Below are 21785 nucleotides of genomic sequence, written 5' to 3'. Positions count from 1 at the left end.
ATCAGAGCTATTCAAGTTTAGTCAATTCTCAGACTAAATTGAGCTTGTAAATGAGTCTAGAGGTACATGCCACTGTTGAGTCGAAACTAAGTCAGGATTTGGATGGTGATATAATTATTTTTTTTGTTTTATAGTTAAAATGTTAGATGAACGTATGGATGATGTAAATCAAGAAATGTACACCGGAGATAGAAAATTAGATGAAACAAAATCAGCTACACCGAGTTTAAATCCATTAGGCAATCAACCTCCTAATATAGAATGGGAAAATATTATAGACATAGATTAGTCCCATTTACTGAGAGTTATAGCCGATGCCTTGCAACGAGTAGTAGGGACTGCACCTGCTACGACATCTAGTCCTTCTACTAGACGGGCCCCAATCAAAGAATCACGTAAATACAGTGCCACATAATTTTTGGGTTCGAAAGGAGTTGATACATCCACAGCTGAAAATTGAATGGAGTCAACAAAGAGAGTTTTACAGCAGTTAGAATATACCCTCGGGAGAGTTTGCTGTGTGCTGTCTCATTATTACAAGAGGAAGCCTACTTAGGGTAGGAATTAGCGATCCAACATTTACCGACAGAGTAGGTAACTTGGGATTTATTTCAGAAGAAATATGTTGGAGAACTGTACATAGAAGATAAAAAAACAAGAGTTTTTAATGCTGAAACAAGAGATGTTAGTGGTGGATTATGAACGGGAATTTTCCAGAGTTAGCAGATGTGCTTCAGAATTTGTACCAACAAAAGTTGACAGTTGTAAATGGTTTCTACGGGGTTTGCGAGATGAATTAAAGGTACAGTTGGTATCTCACTGGATTACTGAATTTGTAGATCTGGTTGAAAGACAAAAAATGGTGGAGTAAGTTTTAGGTCTCGATAAAAAGCCTGAAATTACTTGATCGACTGTGAAATGTACCTAAACTACAAGTTCAAATCCTCAACCAAAAAGGTCAAGAGAATCTCGAGGTGGTTAGAGACCAAACTTTAAATCAGACAGAGGTGACAGAAGTTGGGGAAAACAGACTACAGTTTCCAGTATGTCTTTAGGCAACAAAAAAATGCCAAATCAATCACTTATCAAGCTAACTATCATCAACCAATTCAACTACTAAATTCCATATACAAATATACCAAATCCATATACCTAAAATCATTACAACCTGCATAAATTTCAAATGCAATAACTCATCCTCTTATTATCTATTTTATGTCACAAAACACCATTTAGCTATATTAACAACTTCGGCAAACATATTCAAAACAAGCCAATATCTAAGGCATAATATACATCTCATATATCACTTTTCAAGCACATCACTTAGGTCAACTTAAATGACCAAATACATACCAACATTTCAACCAAAAGTAAGCCAACTCACATGGTTAAATTCATAACTCAAAACATACCAAAATGACACTAGCCTATACATGCTATATACCATATATACGAAGCTTTAAAAGTACCAACAAATTGATCGATAGTGTGATGATGTTTCCCGATGATCCCCAAGTCTGAGTTAGCTTCGATTATCAATAAAACATGGAAAGAACGCACAAAGTAAGCTTTAAAAGCTTAGTAAGCCATATACAAATAAAGCTATCATATAAATCACATCATTTCTATCAATAAGCCAAGTACAAGTAAACACATATAGATACACAAACTTTTCTCAATAAGTACATATGCATTTTCTCATGTAAACTCATCAATTACTTCACTTTCTAGTACTCATATAAATCTCGTACGTACTTAAGTCATCTAACTCATTAACACATTTTTTTCTTGACTTATCTTTGCCCTTTAAACCATTCAGATTCGTTAGGGATATTCGAAAATTACATAAGCTCATAAAATGCCATATCCTAGATATGGTCTTACATGTTATCACATATCGATGCCACTGTCTCAGACAGGATCTTACACGAATCAATATACGATGTCAATGTCCCAGATATGGTCTTACACGTAATCACAATACAATGGCAATATCCCAAACATGGTCTTACATGTAATCACAACTCGATAACCTAATGTCATGACATTCGTATCCTATGCTATTCCTAAGGTTCGTAAGGGACTTTTAGATGTCGTAACTTCTTCGATTCTTACTCGTATTTACTCGTTCAACATTTATGAAAATTCAATTATAATAAAACATATATAATTCATTATAAATATATTTATTTGCATATGAAGAATTTCAGAAATTAGGGTACGAGCTAGCTACTACTCAAAGCAACAATCACAAAAACATAAAAATCATCAAAAACCAAGCAAAATTGTACTTTAATTGCTTGAATATTCAAAAATGAATGAAAAACCCTAGTTTTTCTTATTCTTCCTTTAAAATTTGGCTATAAATATGATAATGGTACCAAAATTTGATTTCGTTTTACTTAATAATTCATTATTAAACAATTTACTATTTTAACCTTTATTAAACCATTTAAAAATCATCATATTAATACTCATTTATGTCCATTCCCACTATCAATGGTCTAATATCAACATAAGGACCTTTCATTTAATAAGCCATAGCAAATAGACACCTTTATCATATATAATGCAACTTTTGTATTTTACGCGATTAAGTCCTTTTTATCGAATTGAGCTATTAAACGATAAAATTAGCTCATAAAATTTTCAAACATATATATTCACATGTTGTAGACACTAAAAATAATATTAAAATAATTTTTACGACCTTATATTTATGGTCTCAAAACCACTGTTTCGATTTAGCTAAAATCGGGTTGTTACAGAGTGATATAGTTACTCAGCAGTCAGAGGCTAGCGTACCAGCTAGAGCATATTTAGTCCAGACTCGAGAAGAAGGCGATGCTCATGACGTGGTAACAGGTATATTTTTGCTCTATTCAGAACCTGTTTATGCTTTAATTGACCCCGGGTCTTTACACTTGTACATTAATTCAAAACTAGTTAACGAGAAAGTTAGAATTTGAAATGTCTAGAGTATCTGTAGAGGTGTCTAGTCTGTTGGGACAAATAGTGTCCGTAAACCAAGTATGTCAAAGATACTCGTTAATGATACAGAATAGAATTTTCTTTGTTGACTTGCTAATAATGCCATTCAGTAATTTTGATATAATTCTTGTAATGGATTGGTTGTCTGAGCATGGGGTGGTTTTAGATTGTTATAAAAATAAGTTTACTATTCAGACTAAAGATGGAGGCAAGATGGAGGTAAATGGTATTCGTGCTAGTGGGTCAACACGTATCATTTCAGCAATTCAGGCTAATAAATTACTCCATCAGGGTTGTGCAACTTATTTGGCTTATGTTATCAATTTTGATTCTGTTGAAAGCCAATGCAGCAAAATTCAAACTAATTGTGAGTTCCCTGATGTTTTTCTTAAAGAACTACCAGGATTACAACCAGACAGAGAGGTTGAGTTTGCGATTGAAGTTTGTCCTGGTACAGCTCCGATTTCAACACCTCTATATCGTATGTCACCCACAGAATTAAATGAGTTGAAGGTACAATTATAGGATTTGTTAGACCGTGGCTTCATTCGACCTAGTATTTCACCGTGAAGAGCACCAGTCTTATTTGTTAAAAAGAAAACAATTCGATGCAACTTTGTATTGACTACCGGTAGTTAAATAAGGTGACGATCAAGAATAAATATCTGTTACCTTGTATTGATGATTTATTGGATCAGTTGAAAGGAGCTTCTGTATTTTCGAAGATTGATTTGAGATCAGGCTACTATCAGTTAAAGGTAAAAGAAAGTGATGTACCAAAGACAGCTTTCCATTCGAGGATGGACATTATGAATTTTTAGTAATGCCTTTCGGATTGACAAATGCCCAGCTGCTTTTATGGATCTTATGAATCGTATTTTCCAACCATATTTGGATCGGTTTGTGGTGGACTTTATTGATGACATATTGGTTTATTCAAAGTTAGAATCAGAACATGATCAACATATCAGAATAGTCCTACAAATATTACGAGAGAAACAGTTATATGGGAAACTTAGCAAATGTAAATTTTTTGAATGTGGTATTTTTGGGACATATTGTGTCTGCAGATGGAATTAGAGTTGATCCGAAAAAGGTTGAAGCAATTGTCCAGTGGAAATCACCGAGGAATGTGTCTGAGGTATGTAGTTTCTTGGGATTAGCTGGATACCATAGAAGATTTGTAAATGGATTCTTGAAGATAGCATTGCCGATGATGAAGCTACTACAAAAAATGTTCCTTTTATTTGGGATGATCAGTGTCAGAGAAGTTTTGAGATGTTGAAAAAAATGTTGACTGAGGCACCGATTTTGACTTTGCCAGAGTCGGGAAAAGATTTTGTTATGTATAGCGACGTTTCTTTAATTAGTTTGGGTTGTGTGTTAATGCAAGACAGAAAGGTAATAGCTTATGTTTCTCGTCAACTGAAGACACACAGTGTAATTACCCCACACATAATCTAGAGTTAGCTATTGTAATTTTTGCATTAAAGATCTGGAGACACTATCTGTACGGTGAGAAATGTTATACTTATACTGATCATAAAAGTCTCAAATATATTTTATCTTAAAAAGAGTTGAACTTGAGACAACGTTGGTGGATTGAGCTTCTAAAAGACTATGATTGTGTTATAGATTATCATCCAGGAAAGGCAAATGTAGTAGTTGATGCATTGAGTAAGAAAGCTGTAGTTGAATTGCGAGAAATTTTTGCACAACTCAATATCCGTGATGATGGAAGTTTGTTGGCTGGGTTGAGAGTTAAACCAATGATGTTTGATCAGATTAGAGCAGCACAGCTAGAGGATGACAAGTTGATGAAGAAAAGAGAAATGATACAGAGTAGTATGGTAGAAAATTTCAACATTGATGAACATGATTGCTTAATGTTCTAAAATCGAATTTATGTTCTAGCTGTTTTTAAGTTAAAAGAGTTGATTCTCCGAAAAGCACATCATAGTGTTTTCTTTACACCCCGGAGGAACAAAAATGTACCAGAATTTGTGAGAATTGTACTGGTAGCCAGGGATGAAAAGAGATATAGTTGAGTATGTTAATAAGTGTTTGACTTGTCAATGGGTAAAGGCAGAGCATCAGGTTCCTACTGAATTATTATAGCCTATTAATATTCCCGAGTAGAAATGAGATTGTATTACGATGGATTTTCTGACGGGGCTACTATTATCAGCAAGTAAGAAAAATGCCATCTGGGTGATTGTTGATCGGCTTACAAGCTTGCTGAGGTTTATATTCGAGAGATTGTGAGATTACATGGTATTCCTTTATCTATAATTCTGATCGGGATCCAAGGTTCACATCGAGGTTTTGGAAACAGCTGCATAAGTTTTTGGGTACTCGACTTAATTTCAGTATGGCTTTCCATTCGCAAACTGACGGATAGTCTAAACGGGTGGTTCAGATTCTAGAAGACATGCTACGAGCTTGTACATTGATTTTGAATCAGATTGGGAATGTTATTTACCATTGACAGAGTTTGTCTATAATAATAGTTTCTAATCAAGTATCCAAATGGCTCCGTATGAGGCTCTATATGGTCGAAAATTTCGGTCGCCTGTATGTTGGTTGGAATTGAGTGAAAGAAAAATAATTGGGCCGAACTTAATTCAAGAAACAGAAGAAATGGTTAAAAAGATTCGAGAGAGATTAAAAGTAGCTTTTGACAGACAGAAATCATATGCAGATTTGAAGCGTCGGGGTATAGTGTATTCTATTGGTGATAAGGTATTTCTTAAGGTGTTCACTTGCAACAAAATCTTGAGGTTTGGTCGGAAAGGAAAACTGAGCCCTCGTTTTATTAGGCCATATGAGATCGTGGAAAGAATTAGGCCAGTTGCTTATCAGATAGCTTTACCTCTGGAACTACAGAAAATCCATGATGTTTTTCATGTTTCTATGCTATGGAGATATAAATCAAATCATTCTCATGTTATTTCTACTGAAGATATAGAAGAAAAAGAGTTAAGAAATAAACGGATTCCTTTAGTGAAAATATTGTGGAGAAATCATAATGTGGAGAAATCAACTTGGGAACCAGAAGAAACAATGAGATCTCAGTACCCCCATATCTTTTCAAGTAAATTTTGAGGACGAAATTTATTAAGGGGGGAGAAATGTAATGACCCAAAATTCACGAGCATCGAGAAAGTGTGTTATCGAGCCTCCGTCTTAGTAAAACGAATTCGTAAATATTTATTAAAAATATTTACGAAGCTAGTTGTGTGTTTAATTAGGTTATAGTTAGGTGAATTTGATTTAATTAGGAGTATTTAAGAAAAAAGGATTAAATTGTATTAGAGGTAAAAGTTTAATTATAGATTAAAAAAAGTAAAAAGGACTAAATAGGTAATTAAGCCATTTTAGTTAATTGAGGCGGTTTAACATTGAAATATCAAAGATTTTTAGTTAAGATTTTTATTATTATATTATTATATTAATTTTACATTATATTATATTATTATATTATATATATATAACAAAAGAAACAAAAGAAACAGATTAGGTGAGGGACGAAACAGAGAGAAAGAAGAAAGAAAAGAATTTAGGGTTTTCAAAGGTTCAAATTCAAATTGGTAAGTCAATTTAAGTCATTTTTCTTGTAATTTTTTAGTTTTTATGATCCTAGAACAAAATACTACTCGATATATGTTGAAATTTTGGAAGTTATTAGATTTTTATATACTAATTTTGTTGAGTAAAAGTGTGAATTAAGGATTGAATTAATAGAATTTCAAGTTAGAAGTGTGAGAAGGATTAAATTGTAGAATAGGCTATAAATTGTGTAATAGGGACTAAATTGCAAGAAATTTGAAATTAGGCATTTATGATGAAAATTAGAGAGTTAAGTTTAAGTTTGGTTGAAAATTGAATATAAATAAGGTATGAATTGGGTAAGTTTGGTTGAAAATTGAATATAAATAAGGTATGAATTGGGATGGAAAAATAGTTGATTTTAGTTAGGGATTAAATTGGAATTAAGGTAGAATTTAAATAGGAAATTCAAGTATTTGATGTGAATAATTGTTCTATTAATAATTCTAAATTATTTTAATTTTCGTAGCTAACATCGAACAGGAGACATCGGCTCAGAAGGGAAAGGAAAAGATTGTCAGAGAGTAACTCAGGAAAAATTTTGGTTTGCATTACTATAATTCGAATTTATTTATTATTAATTGTGAATATGATTAATATGCTTGGTAAGAGAAATTAAGGTGAGTATTGATATTGAATTGAATGAAAATGTATTGAATTGTGAAAATGTGTGAATATATGGATTGAATGTTGATTGAAAAGTGGAAAAATGATTGAATTGAAAATGTGAGAAATTGTGATTGAATTGAGGTTATATGTGATTTAAATACCCTATTAACTAGTCGGGCTGAGTCGAATATAGTTGGCATGCCATAGGATTGGAAGTGTTCAGGGATACTTCAACCTTGAGTCGATAAGACATTGGGTGTCACTATATTACTTCGGATAGATTCAATGAGGTACTGGGTACCAACTTACTTCGGCTTGGCCAATGAGACACTGGATGTCAATTATTTGCTTCAAACTATCCGATGAGGCACTGGGTGCCATATTGGAATGTTTGGTTAGATCCGTGTATCCGCTAAAGTCCGAGTCTTGTTAGTAGGGGTGACGAATGAAATGGTAAAATTGAATGAAAGTAAATGATTTTGATTGAGAAATGAAATAAAAAATTGAAATTGAGAAATGAGAATGAATGAATTGAATAATTGATGAATCAATGAAATAAGATTATGAAAATGCATAGTATGAATCATTGTTCACTAATAGACAATAGTGTATTGATAAATGAAATGAGTAAAGAAAAGCTATTTAGAACGGCTATAGTTGTTATGTAATAAATAAGTATATTTTGTTGATTTGTAAATTTTAATAAGCATGATTTGTATGTTTTATCAAGTAATTTGAATTGTAGTATTACCACTGAGTATATCCATACTCAGCATACGGTTGTTTTCCGTACGGAGATTAGTTGAAGTCAAACGTTCCGGTCCAACATCTAAAAGCAATCCCGATCTCAGTAAACTTTGGTGATGTATAGTTCTTTTTGGTAAAGGTGACATGTACTTAGGTTATGTATATGTGTCATGGTGGATTTTGGTTGTAATAGATGACATATGTTATTTGAATAGACATATGAAAGAATAAGAAGATAAAATGGCACATATGATATTAAACTTTGAAATGGAAATAGAATGAAATTTCTAAACCAATCTTAATGTTGCTTGTGAATGTTTAGTGAATAGACTATCATGTTGCTGTCTTGATATGTTTTAAATGTAATTGTATATAAAATTGTAATGGTCGTGATATTGGTTTGAATTGGGTATGTTTAAAGTTTGCAGGGTTGGTTAGATGATTATAAAGGGGTTATATTGAGCCCACACAGTCCGATTTATATGGTGTGAGCCCTGTATTTGTTAAAAAAAATTTAGAATTTCATGGAAAATTTCTCGAGCACTCAAATTAGTCCCGATTCACTTTTAACACGTATTTTGTGCCTCGATGGTCCATTAAATGGACACTATTAATATTTTATAATATGTATGCTATTTATTTGTATGATGTTCGTAATTTGTTTGGAAGGTTCGGTAATGCTCTGTAACCCTGTTCTAGCGACAATTTAGGGTTAGGGGGTGTTACATAATACATGCCTATCGTCATTATATATTTGATGATCTGTTATTGTTGCCATTACTTTTGTATTACTAATTGCACAATAATCATGACTATTGTTTTATATTGTACTGTTACTAACATGTCATGTTGCATAGCATAGGGATTAAAACGATATGACGGGAGGAAGTACTGCAAGTTTAATAATCTATATACACTGATGGTTCATCCACAACTTATTGGCAGTTTATATGCAAACTTTTATTTGAAAATATCGGTGGTTTACCCACAATTTTCACTAGCAGTTTATCTGCAAATTACTGGTGGTTTATCCATAATATGGTGTGTAAGGATGGATGAGTTCTAAGGAACTCTTACTGTGATGTGTAGCATAGAATGTGTAAGAGTTTTTTTTTCCTGATAACATAAATTGCATCGACATTCATAAGCATGCACAAGTAACTATCAAACTCTGCTTTGCCATATGATTGTGACTGTTTTGAAAATTGTTATATTATGCCATGCCTATTGATTTGCATTGATTTTCTTGTGTTTAGACTCACACTGAGCTTCTTAAGCTCACCCTCATTAATTTCATTCTTTACAAATAACCTACAAGGTTAGGGCATGAACTCGGCATTCAGAAGGCTTGTCTCAAATAGTTTTTCTCGCTAAAAGTATTTTAGACATATTATTTATAATTTTTATTATTTGGGAACTATATGATTTTATTTGAATTGTGACATGAGACTTAAATTTTGAGCTAATATTGACATGCTTGACATTTAAGTTGTTTAGACTTTTGAAATTTGGAATTGAATTAATGATGCATGAAATCTGGATTTTAAAACCCTTACTATTATCACTTTTTCCACTACAAAATTATAGAAGAGTTTTGAGTAATAAATAAATTGGAAAACAACAGTTGCGAAATAAGTCTTAAAATCAATCATTTTGGAAAATTGTATCTCTGAGAGAAAAAGGGATAAAATGCTAAGGTTTTCTTCTAAGGTAGTAAATGTTTTTAAAAGGTTGTTTTAAAAACTCCGATAATTTTACTAGGCCATTTCGGTGGCTAATGTAGCCTTCAAAATCTGGTCGTAACATCTAGGCCGGGTCAGGAAGGTTACAACACCATTAGCCAATAAATTATGGGTAAGTTTTCATTTTGATCACGTAACTAAAGAAAGTTACAATTTGGCCATTGAACCATTCAAAAGTTTTCATTAAGCTACTGAACTATTCAAAAGTTTTTATTTAAGTCATTAGGCTATTAAGTTTTTTTTTTTAGGTTCCACTAGCGAGCTTCAAGTGATGAGTCAACGATTAATATGATGGATTAGTACCTATCGACGAGTAAAAGAACATACCTTAGATCCAAGTCGATTTGGCGATCAGTATCAGAGATTGAAGAAAAAAGCTGTTCGAATTTTGGTTCGCAAATTCGTGACGTCTAAAATTGTTTCGCGAAAAAATTAAACTGCAAAAGATAAGGGAAAAGAGAGTTTTCAATTGGTGCAGGCTATGTGAACAAATAAAGCCATATAACATGATTTTAACAACCCAGTGACTTAAACAAAAACTTTTGAATAGTTCAATAACCAAATTGTAACTTTTTTTAATTGAGTGACTAAACGAAAACTTACCCATAATTTAATAATTAATATTACAATTTACCCTTAAAAACAATTACATTTCACAAATATACAAACTAGTTTTTATATATAGCAGGTCGCAGACTATTTTTGTGGTGCTATCCTGAAAACGCAAGCAACTTAAAATAAAAATCGTGAGACTTTCTCAATATATTATAGCTGAAAAGCTATGCATGTCATAATCAAGTAACCACCACACAATTATTGAGAATAGGAGTCAGCACTCTGAGTTTTGCCTATATTGCAACCCTAACCATCAGTTGGTTATTATCATATAACTAATACCATATTTAGCATCTCACTATCAAAGTTGTTCCACGTGGAATATATAAACATGTATGTTTCAATGCCTTCATCAACCAAATTAATATTTTATTTATGATTTCGATTTAACTTGATATTAATTCATTTAAGAAAATTATTTTTTATAATTGAAGTTGAAGAATGAATTTTTTGAGATTATATTTAAATTCTTATATCTTCAATATAATACTGCTTATCATCTAAATCAAAATTGTTGACAATAAAATTACTTAAAAATCGTATTTTTAGAAAATATAAATATCTTTCATCTTTTAATATTTTCATATTTAATATTAAATAAAACAATTAAAAATCAAAACTAAAAAAAATCTAAAACTGCTAAAAATTCATTCATTAATACGGTATATTTCACCTATAAATTAATTATTAAATAATTTTTTAAGATAATAATTTTTTCTTTTAACTTGTATCGTCAGTGTAGGTTTGGTCAACTGACTGCCTACTTCGTTTTACATATTTTTATTCAAGTTTTGGTTGGTGCAAGAGTGTGTATTATTATTTAACAAATATTAAAAATTGTAATTAAATTTATATTAATACTTATACATTTTATAATTATTTAATTATCTTAATAAATAACAATTTCGATGAGATTGACTTAAATTAGAAAATTTTATTTTCAGACTCAATCTAGTAAAATATAAAACCAACAATTATATGCTTGAATTATGAAACTTATACAATCCTTTTCTTTTTTTTTTTTTTATCTTCTGTTTATAATTTTTTTGTATTAAAATTTTATATATGAAGAAACTCTAAGTTCAAAACTAATATGAAAGAAAATTTACAGTAAATGTAAGTTTGGATAGGCGGTGCGTCTGTAATTAGTATAAAAACAGTAATGATTATGAGATTAAATATTGTAATAATATTATAACTTGAGACAAAAAATAAGCTAAACGCACCACGCCGACCATCTAAACCCCAACATTAATGTTTTAGGAGAAGCCTTGTTGGTATCTATCTTGCTTAGTTGCTTTGCTTCATTAAGCAAACAAAACTTTAATTAATTATCTCTGATAGTTTCAAATTAGCTATAATTACTTAAATTTTCTTATTGTGTATACGCTTTTCCTTAATTAATTATCTTCAGCTATCTTTCGTTTTCAAAGTAAAAAGAAGAAGAAGATAAAAACCCTTTTGACAATTTCTCAGCTAAATCATCTTTAGATTCAAAGCTCAACTACCCAATATTTTAATCAACTCGACCATCTTAATTATTCACTTAATTAAAACTAGAATTTGTTGTGAAAAATAAATAAATAAATTTCATTTTTATTATTATTTAAAAGTAATTAATTTTTAATGAAATAAAAAAAGGTAGATATTTTTTAATTGATGACAAGTTTGTAAATAATAGTAGTAGTTTAATTAAAATTGATTTACTATTATTTTTAAAAAGTTAAATGAACTACCTAATTATTCTTATTTTTATTTTTTAATTTTATAATTTAATTGTATTTTCACTATTATTACATTTTGTCTTTATCATTGATTAGATTAGACATAAAATTAGGACATTGTTTAATTAGTGTAAGAAAAGAAGATTAATTGTTGGCTTAATATTATTAGTGAAATAATTTCATTATTATTGGTTTGAAAGTGCGTTTAAAATCAAAAGAATTTTGGACTACAAGACGACAACTTAATTCAAAACGTTATTATTAGGGACTTCAAAACAACAACATTTTAGAGAAAAGCAAATGTTTCAAACCACGCGCGTAAATGTACATGTCTGCAATAGTCAATCAATAAGTGGCTTCGTTTTCAATAAGGTTAAAAATTTATTTGGTATATCAACTTATTTAGCATATAATTTTAGTTTTAATATTTAATTTAGTATTTGATTTTTTATTTTATATTTAAATTTATTTTTGTCTCAATTAATTATTTAAATTTAATTTTAATATTTAATTTGATAAATAATATTTTTATCAATTAATTACCTATGTATCTTTTAATAGAATATATATGTCAAATATTTATTAAGTTATATATTTTATTTAATCTATATACCAACTTAAATTTTGAAGATAAACTCCACTACTAAACTAAAACAAAATTTAGATATTAATTTAAATATTAAAATTAAATTCAAGTATCAAAAAGTATAAACCCAGTCATTAATAAAAAATTTGTGACGTAGGCGCCAGATAACAGAAATAGAACCCCAGAAACAAGTGCCGCGCACGTGGAAACAGAGGGCAATGGAGATGTGCAAACGGTTTTTTTATGCAAACACTCCTACCCTTCATTTTTCTTGGTCCACATGTAAAAAAAAACAGCAGGAAATTGTAGGCTTTTTTTTTTTTTTGGCATAGATTAAGTGATGAACGAATATAAATATCATGCATTAACAGTTTTAAAAAATGCACCAAAAAAAAAATTTCTGAGCTTTCGCTTTAGTTGAGTGTTGCTTCTACTTCTGCTTTTGACTTCCTGTTTTTAACCGTTTTAAAATAAAAAAATTTGTTACTGTAAAGGGAGTTGACTTATTATTTTTAGAACAGAAAACAGTTGTACTCGGAGAAATAAAATGTAAAACAACAAAAAATCATATGAATCAATGCAAGAACCATAGCCAACAATAATGCAGAACTAGGCAAACAAGGATCCAAACTTAGGCTTGTCTTGATTAAGGCTTAACCACCAGTGGCTTCTTATGTGTCAACAATGCTTCCATTTGAAGAAGAAAAAAAACTTCAAACAAACAAAGGAAATTACCATCAAGAGAAGAATCATTCAACTCTTTAAAAAAAAAAAAACCTTGTTTTGCACAAAGTAAAAAAGAAAAGTTCAAGTATGACTGACCCCTCTTTTATGTATACACTTACATGATAAAGTTTAAATGAAATATAAATTTTAAGAAAACAATTTAAAATTCCACACTAATAAATTGATCCATAGTACTCAAACTCTATTTAACAAATTAAAAAAGAAAAACTAATTAAATATTTGGTTTTACAAGTATTATATAACTGAACTCTAATAAAACGACTAAATAAATATTTAATCTCTTAAATAAATTTCTAAGTAACATAAAACTCTAAACTCTAGGAATAGAGAATACCAATGGGTGGCTAAAGAGACTTCCAAAGCCTTTAACTTAAAATTCTCGTATTGAACTCCTCTAATCAAATTTTGTTTGCACATTTCTTAATAAAATAACTATAACTTGAGTTCCTGAACTCGAATTGTCATGTTTTGAAGTGCGTTGTGAAGCTAGGAGACAAGCCTTCGATCCATAAGTAGATAACTCAACCCAAAATGCCTAGAGCCCATCTAAAAATGTGTCACAAGTTAGCTAATGTACAAATGTGAAAAACATCAACTGTGGTGAGTTTAATTTAATAGTTTTCATCCCATTCGTGTATATATCAATCTTGAGCTCAAATGAGTATACATCGCCTGAATTCATATCATTTCGTTTCTCTTCAAAAAAAAGATTCATCCTCAAATTCGAGCATTATGCGTGGAATAGTATGAACGTACTCTTCCTATTGGATGTTTAAAAACCTAAAACAAAGAAACACTACTAAACAAATTCAAGTTATGGTTAGTGAAGTGAAAGCATCAACCTCTACTCTCTTTGTTATGGCTTATTTGCTTCTTTTCATGCTTTGCTTTTTCTGTTTGAGCACAACTCTTGAATTTTACTTCATATGTGTCTTTTCTCATCAAATGCAGCTTTAAATTTAGCTTTTATCTCTCTCACCTCTTTACATTCAACCTTTTTACGTGAGGCAATCACACTACCCAAATCCTTCTTACAATTCTTCATTTTCGACTCAAGGTACAATTCTATAAGAGATAACGGTGCGTCTAATATTCCGCAACTATCTACACAATTTCCATGAATCTCTTCTATAGATGATAAAACATGCAACTCATCATATCTAGAATAATAATATAAATTGGATTAAAACACACAAAAATCTCTCTTAGTGATCTGCCTTGTTTAGACAACAATACCCTACACGGTCTTTTTCACCGCAATATCAATAACTAGAGTCTAGCAACTGCTCCTCAAGAGCCAAAAGTTGACTCAATCTTTCCAAATTATTACTTGAAAACATACTAGGTGTTGGAAGAAAAGAAACCAAAAAAACCTCACTTGTTAGCTCTCACAAGAAGAACAATTCTTATAATGATTTAGCCTTCTAAAAAATTTGGAGTAAATTACTAATCAAAGTAAAATCGGTGAGTTGATACTTCAAAGAGGCAATGAAATACTATGATTTTAAAAGACTAATAATCTAACAAGACAATTTATAACGAGACAATTTATAATAGAAGCTACACAAATGAAGGAATTGTTTTTACCTTTTAAATTCGCCAACACTAAAAGAAAGGAAATGTTAGATAGCACAATAGAAACAATAAAAACATGGTTGCAAAGATTCCTAACTCTAGAGTTGAAGAAAGGTAAGAAAAAGACTTGAGAAAATTCTACCCAATCCTTTAAAAGAAAATAGATGAAAGAAGTTCATTCTTTAAGGTTGTTTTGAAAACAATTGAGTTTTAGAAGCTTTCAAGGTCTATTCAAGAAGTTCAAAATTTTTTATTTGTAAAAAAAAAAAAAAAAAAGAAGAGTGAAGGTGTGGCACTTAACTGCATTTTTAAAAATTTGTTTTAAAAGCTAAAAAGAAAAATATAAAAATTATTGAAATTTTAAAAAATTAATTTATAAGAAAATATGAAGATTTCAAGATTTAAAAACAAAGATTTAGAAAATTATAATATGTTTTAAAATTATAGAAAACTATTAGAATTGATATTTTAAATAATTCTTTTGAAATTAAAAATATAAAAATGTATTATTTTAAATGAATCTGGACAAATTTACATTTAAACTCTCCCAATCAAAATTTAAAAAAAATCTAAAAATAGAGAATTTATTTTGAAATTATTATTATAAATAACCACACAAACCGGAACAAATTTAATATGTCTAAATTTAGATAAACTTGGATGTCCATATTTTTAGAATTAGTCGGGAGGTGCATTTTCAGTATTTTTAAAAATAATTTCAAAGAAATTTTTATAAATTTTATAAACTTTTATGTATTTTTTATAAATTTCTATATTTTCTATAATTTTTAAATATTTTTAAAAAATTATATTACACTCTCTAATTTTACATCATTATCTCTTAATGGTATTTAAAAAAAGAGTAAATTATTAATAGTATTAAAAAAGACTAAATTATTTGACCGAATCTAAATTTAGGGCAAATATTTCTAATTTTTATTGATTTGAAATGGTAGAAGATTATATGTCACTAATTAAAGCTCTGGACCAATTTAATCTTGACAGCATTGCTTCAAAGGAAAACATAAAAGGATAATGTGAAGTCTAAATCATTTAAATTAATATATACAGTTACTTATAATATTTATATTCGAATTTATTTAAAATTCTGCTTCTTCGGATAATAAAATCACCATTTGTTGAATTTTTTTAATGAAAATAAATATTCAAAATAAAAAATTATCCATATTCGATTGTTTTGAATACAAAATATATGCATTTATCATTAATTCGAATATTTATATACAAATGATTTTAAATTCAATGCTTTAAATATAAAGATATATTTTATCAAAAATTCAAATATTTAAAAATGAAAAATATAGATAATTTTGTTAACATTTATTACACGTAATCATTCAACATAAACAAAACAGCTTTTAAATCTTTTTTACTCGATAATATATCTTTAAAATTATTTTGTTTTTTGTCTGAAACATCTTATTTGGATTTCTTTTGATAAAATTTATAAAAACCTATTTGTAGTCTGCTTTTCCTTTTCAGATTTAACTCTTTTATCATAATTTAATTATTTTTAGTCCTCCACAAAGTCAACCTTTTAGGATAATTTCATGAAATAATACATGATTTTTTTAAATCAGTATTAAATTGACTAAAAATACAAATACAGGGACTGTCCGTAGAAATAGAGTATTTTGTTTTTCGGTGATACCCAGTAAAAAGGTTTTTATATAAAGGAAAGTTGGTGTATACAAAAGTTACATGAAACAGTTTGCTAAGTCAGATGCTGATGCTGAAGAATCTGAAACAGCTTATTTTTTCCGTGGAAATGAAGAAAAAGAAGAGGGAACGTAACAATAACATCATCCTTCTTCAAGCCTCCTATGAGTTGTTCATCGGACTTAACGTCATTCTATGGCGTAAACGCCACCGTCTCTTCTCCCTCATCTCCGCCGTCTCCGGTTGTTTACTTCTCTTACTCTTTGCCTTCTCCGTTTTCACTCCTCCTCCTACCGCCACCGAACACTTCCTTTCTCACCACCTCTCCGTACGTCACATTATTCATTATACCTCCTCTCGTTTTCTGGTTTTCTTTTCGTTACTGTTGTTTTTCATGTGTTTGGTTTTCTCGAAATTTGAAGAAGAATATTTAATATTCTCCGACTTTGATTCGTTCTGTCTTTTATTTGTGTTTGTTATTTTGCTTAGGCGGTGAAGAAAACAGAGGTTGTGGAGTCTAATTTTGATATGGTGTTTCAAGTTCCGGTACGAGCTTTGTGGCAATTCTTGTTGAGTTTGATGACTTGTTTGGATCTTAAAACCAGTTTTGATTTAATTTTTTTTATCTGATGTTAAGGCAAGTGGAGGAACTTTAGGTCGTGATTTATGGAGTTCGAGCCAATCAAAGTTCTACTATGGATGCAGCAATGCCTCTAAGAGCTTTCAATGTAAAGTATTCCTAATTTTGAATCCTTATTTTCTTGTTTAATGATATATATTTTTTGGTTTTGAAACGGAATCTTCCCTATATAGAATTGGCTTCAAATTTGATATACTTACGCTGCAAATTTGATGGTTAGCTATGCTGTCTATGTTTCAGCTGCTGATATGAAAACACATCCCAACCGATACTTGATGATCGCCACCAGTGGAGGGTTAAATCAACAGAGAACAGGGGTAAGTTTTCTGAAACAGACATTTACAGAGCAGCTTCTGCGCTGCTGCTTTTGTTTATTTGCATTCAGAGCTAGCGTTAGATTTTTTGGGTGCTAATGGTTATCTATGTTTCCTGGACTTATTTTATTTCCGTAAAATAATCACACATTCGTACATGAGAATGAGATTAGAATCCTCCTGATACATGCAAAAACTTTAAAAAATTGAACATACATGTATTGAACATATATGTAATCATATAGGACGCTCACCTCAAATCTGGTTAACAGTCATAAAGCATACAGTGAAAAGCGATAAATTAATATATTTGGTCCTGATAATATTGTGACTTTTATGGAAACAGATAATAGACGCTGTTGTTGTAGCATATATTTTGAATGCAACTCTGGTCATACCCAAGCTGGATCAGCATTCTTACTGGAAAGATACCAGGTCCAGTGTTATATTCACGTTTAATGCAAAATGCAGGGGATTGTTTATACTTTTATGTTCTTTACATTTATGTGTGATGGAGGCATTTGATGCAGTGGGTTTGCTGAAATATTCAATGTTGACTGGTTCATTTCATCTCTCTCTCGAGATGTTGAAATCATCAAAGAGTTACCACGAAATGAAGGTAAAGCTTGGATTCCTCGTAGCATGCGTGTTCCAAGGAAATGCAATTCAAAATGCTATCAAATTCGTGTTCTACCTGTTCTAAATAAAAAACATGTAAGTAGTAGCTCTAAATTACCTCCACACATTTCATGCCCTATATTTTGGCTAAAAGCAGAGCAAAAAAAAAAATGCTATTCAAAATGCTATCAGACTCGTGTTATACCTATTCTAAATAAAAAGCATGTAAGTAATAGTTCTAAAATACCCCCACACATTTCATATCCTATATTTTGGCTAAAAGCAGAGCAAAAACAAAAAACTGTATCATAATAATTGTAATACTGAATTACTAATGTCACATGTTGATGTGAAACATCATCTCATTCACCAAGAAAGATGATCCTTAATCCATCGTTTCATATTTTAATCTTATTGTGCTCATCCATCTCTTGATTGTTTTCTTGAGCTTGACACAAGTATGTTTTACAGAAAATGAATTCTTTTCACTGAAATATTTTTCCTGTTGCAGGCTGTTGAGCTTACCAAGTTTGATTATAGACTTTCAAATAGGTTGGAGACAGATTTACAAAAGCTCAGATGTAGGGTGAACTACCAAGCTCTAAGATTCACAGATTCAATTCTTGAACTGGGAAAAATCTTGGTTGAAAGGATGAGGATGAAAGCTAAGCAGTTTATTGCCTTGCACTTGAGGTAAAGGGCACTTCTCTAAATCATATTGTCTTTAGATATTGCAGTCATTTTTTTTCTTGGATGTTAAAACCAATTTGTCTTAATATCTTTACTGTCAGAAACGAAGGACTTTATTAATGCAGGTTGATATATCATTTGCCATAGGTTTGAACCTGATATGCTTGCATTTTCTGGATGTTATTATGGTGGCGGAGAAAAAGAAAGGGGAGAACTGGGTGCACTCCGGAAGAGATGGAAAACTTTACATGTAAGACCATGCCAATTATTGAATACACGTCTTTAGTCCAAAGAGAGCTTATGAAGCATTAAAACATGTTTGCTTTGGAATGAACTGCAGGTGAGCAACCCTGAAAAGGTGAGAAGGCATGGAAGATGCCCGCTGACACCAGAGGAAGTTGGTCTAATGCTAAGAGCATTGGGCTTTGGCAGTGATGTTCACATTTATGTGGCGTCAGGTGAAGTATATAGAGGGGAAGAGACACTGGCACCACTAAAAGCACTCTTCCCTAATTTCCATTCAAAAGAGACTATAGCCACCAAGGAGGAATTGGCACCATTTTCATCATTTTCGGGTCGCATGGCAGCGCTGGATTACATTGTTTGTGATGAAAGTGATGTTTTTGTCACAAACAATAATGGAAACATGGCTCGGATTTTAGCTGGTCGAAGGTGTGCAACACTTTTGCATTTTAGTGATGTTTGCATCCGGTTTTGCTAAAAGCATATTTGTACATTGCAGGAGATACTTTGGGCACAAACCAACAATCCGACCAAACGCCAAGAAACTGTATAAACTGTTCTTGGACCGAAATAACATGACATGGGACGAGTTTGCCTCTAAGGTTCGAACATATCAGATTGGGTTCATGGGGGAACCAAAAGAAGTGAAAACTGGCAAGGGTGAGTTTCATGAAAACCCAGATAGCTGCATATGTCAGGCAAACGGACTTAAAACTCCTCAAGAAGACGATGAAAGTAGTAAGGAGAGGAAGGAGGGTGCAGGAGTGAGTGACGAACAACAACAACAACAACAACAGCCCCTTGAGGAGGATCCAGATTGGACCGACATTTTTTATTTAGATAAGGAGTTGCCTGATGTGATAACCAAACAAGAACATCCTGAAGTGGAAGGGTTCTTTTCAGACTAAAATGAAGGCCAACAGGTTGTTTTTTCCTCTAATTTTTTGGGTTCTTTTAGGATCATACTCTAATCTTAACACATACGGCAAAGAGCACTGTGTACATAAAAAGAAAAGAGGACGCCGGGGCGTGCAGTCGACACATAATTTCCTGTTTCTCATAATTATTCTTCTGTTGGTCCATCTTTTTTTCCGTAAGGAAATGATGTGTTGATGATTAGTGGTTAGGGTATTCTTTTCCCTGTTACTTAAAGAATAATTTAAAAGAAAAAGAAAAAAAATGAAAAATACTTGTCTTGCTCTTGTCTCAACTATTTTTACTTAAGAGACAAAGGTTGAAGTACAGCAAAAGAAATGATGAAATAGTTCTGTTTTATTTTATTTTTACATATTTTCATTAATTTACAAATTGTTTTTATGTTGCTGGATGTATATAATATAAAGATCTCATGTAAAAGTATAAACAAATAATATAGATTTAATGTATGTATTTTATTTATATTTAAAATTTTAATATATTTAATCATTTTATTTATTTAACAAACAGAAAAGAAAAACCGACTGGATTAATAGAAAATGCTGTTTTTTTTTTAAAATTTATCAAATTAGACTTTTTTTTTTTTAATATTTGTGAGATTAGGCCAATTTTTGAAAACGCTTTGAGTTCGAAGTGTTTTTGGATTACTTTACAGGAAAAAGCTTTGAGCTGGACACGTTTTCAGTAAACGTTGCAAGAAAACCCTCGAGTTTTAATGGGTTTAGAGTATGAGGTTTAAAACCTTTGAGTTTTTGAATTTACCAATTCAACTCCAATTCCTAACACCAAAATTTTTTTTTATTAAATTGGCTGGAGTGATTTTTTAATTTTTTTCTGTTAAATATATGGTGATCATGTAAGAAGAAAACATTCCAATGAATGTAAATTTATTAGATAATTTTGATAGCTAATGTGGAATTTAAAAAAAATATTCCAACAAATCATGCAAAAGTTTTTTTTTTTTGTTAGAATAGTATTTTGTTTAAAAATTCACGTAAAATAGGATCATATAAATCAATCTATGTATCAATATTAAAATTTTACTTTTATGTACACATTCTCTAATTAAAATCATATTCAATTGAATTGTACACTTAATTGATTAATCGATTGAATTGTTAATTGTATTCGTGTTTGAGGTAGACATTGTAAAAAGAGGATTGACAATGGGAACAAGTAAATATGCAAAAGCTACCCGTGTACCCTGAAAATATTACTCGGGAATCCCGAGATATTTTCTTTGCAGAAGCATGGCTTGCAAAAATGTTAGGAAAACTTCATAGGGTTGACAATGGGAGAGTGAAAATGCTCCCAGACTGAAAAGTTTTCCTCATGCAAGAATCCTTCAGATATCCCTGTATTCCCAGGATATTTTCTTTGCAAGCAATGCTTCTAAGGCACAAGTTATATAAATGGATTGGTAGTTCAGCTGGAGAGGCCGTAAGAAAATTTTGAGCATACTGAAGCGCAAGGGTGAATTTCGCAAGACGTTCCATAAGGCAAAATTTCGATAAAAAAATGTGATTATATCAAGTAAGTTTCAATTATTTTTGTTAATGGATAATTACTACTCTATATTTTTTGTATAATGTTTTGTCTTAAACACGTCGAATAGATTATTTGGTTCAAAATAAGTGGATGAGTTAATGTTTATGTTTATTACAACCGTGAAATTTGTGACACTGATGTTGTGGCCATTTTTCATCAACGTACACA

General features: G+C 30.8%; 2 protein-coding genes across 2 annotated transcripts; both read left to right on the top strand.

The window, feature by feature from the left end:
• Window positions 1-5634: 5634 nt before the first annotated feature.
• Window positions 5635-6099, top strand: LOC108466179 (uncharacterized). The gene has a single exon (XM_017766534.1). The coding sequence runs from the start codon at window positions 5635-5637 to the stop codon at window positions 6097-6099; it is 465 nt and encodes a 154-aa protein (XP_017622023.1).
• Window positions 6100-16658: 10559 nt separating this feature from the next.
• On the top strand, window positions 16659-20475 carry LOC108464797 (protein ROOT HAIR SPECIFIC 17-like). Its single transcript, XM_017765070.2, has 10 exons — window positions 16659-16956; window positions 17118-17174; window positions 17266-17356; window positions 17509-17585; window positions 17929-18017; window positions 18113-18296; window positions 18712-18893; window positions 19038-19140; window positions 19231-19562; window positions 19633-20475. Exons 1-10 carry the CDS (start codon window positions 16693-16695, stop codon window positions 20039-20041), a joined length of 1788 nt encoding a protein of 595 aa, XP_017620559.1. The 5' UTR covers window positions 16659-16692; the 3' UTR covers window positions 20042-20475.
• The last annotated feature ends 1310 nt before the right edge of the window (window positions 20476-21785 follow it).

This window comes from Gossypium arboreum, chromosome 2 (assembly GCF_025698485.1).
Source record: "Gossypium arboreum isolate Shixiya-1 chromosome 2, ASM2569848v2, whole genome shotgun sequence".
NCBI classification, from domain to species: domain Eukaryota; kingdom Viridiplantae; phylum Streptophyta; class Magnoliopsida; order Malvales; family Malvaceae; genus Gossypium; species Gossypium arboreum.
This window is presented reverse-complemented; position numbering and strand designations above follow the sequence as displayed.

Bases quoted from the DNA above. Each gene is read 5' to 3' on its own strand.
- LOC108466179 (XM_017766534.1), top strand. From the start codon at position 5,635: ATGGTTAAAAAGATTCGAGAGAGATTAAAAGTAGCTTTTGACAGACAG.
- LOC108464797 (XM_017765070.2), top strand. From the start codon at position 16,693: ATGCTGATGCTGAAGAATCTGAAACAGCTTATTTTTTCCGTGGAAATG. The intron at 16,957-17,117 runs GTACGTCACATT...TATTTTGCTTAG, and splicing joins TCCTTTCTCACCACCTCTCC to GCGGTGAAGAAAACAGAGGT. The intron at 17,175-17,265 runs GTACGAGCTTTG...TCTGATGTTAAG, and splicing joins ATATGGTGTTTCAAGTTCCG to GCAAGTGGAGGAACTTTAGG.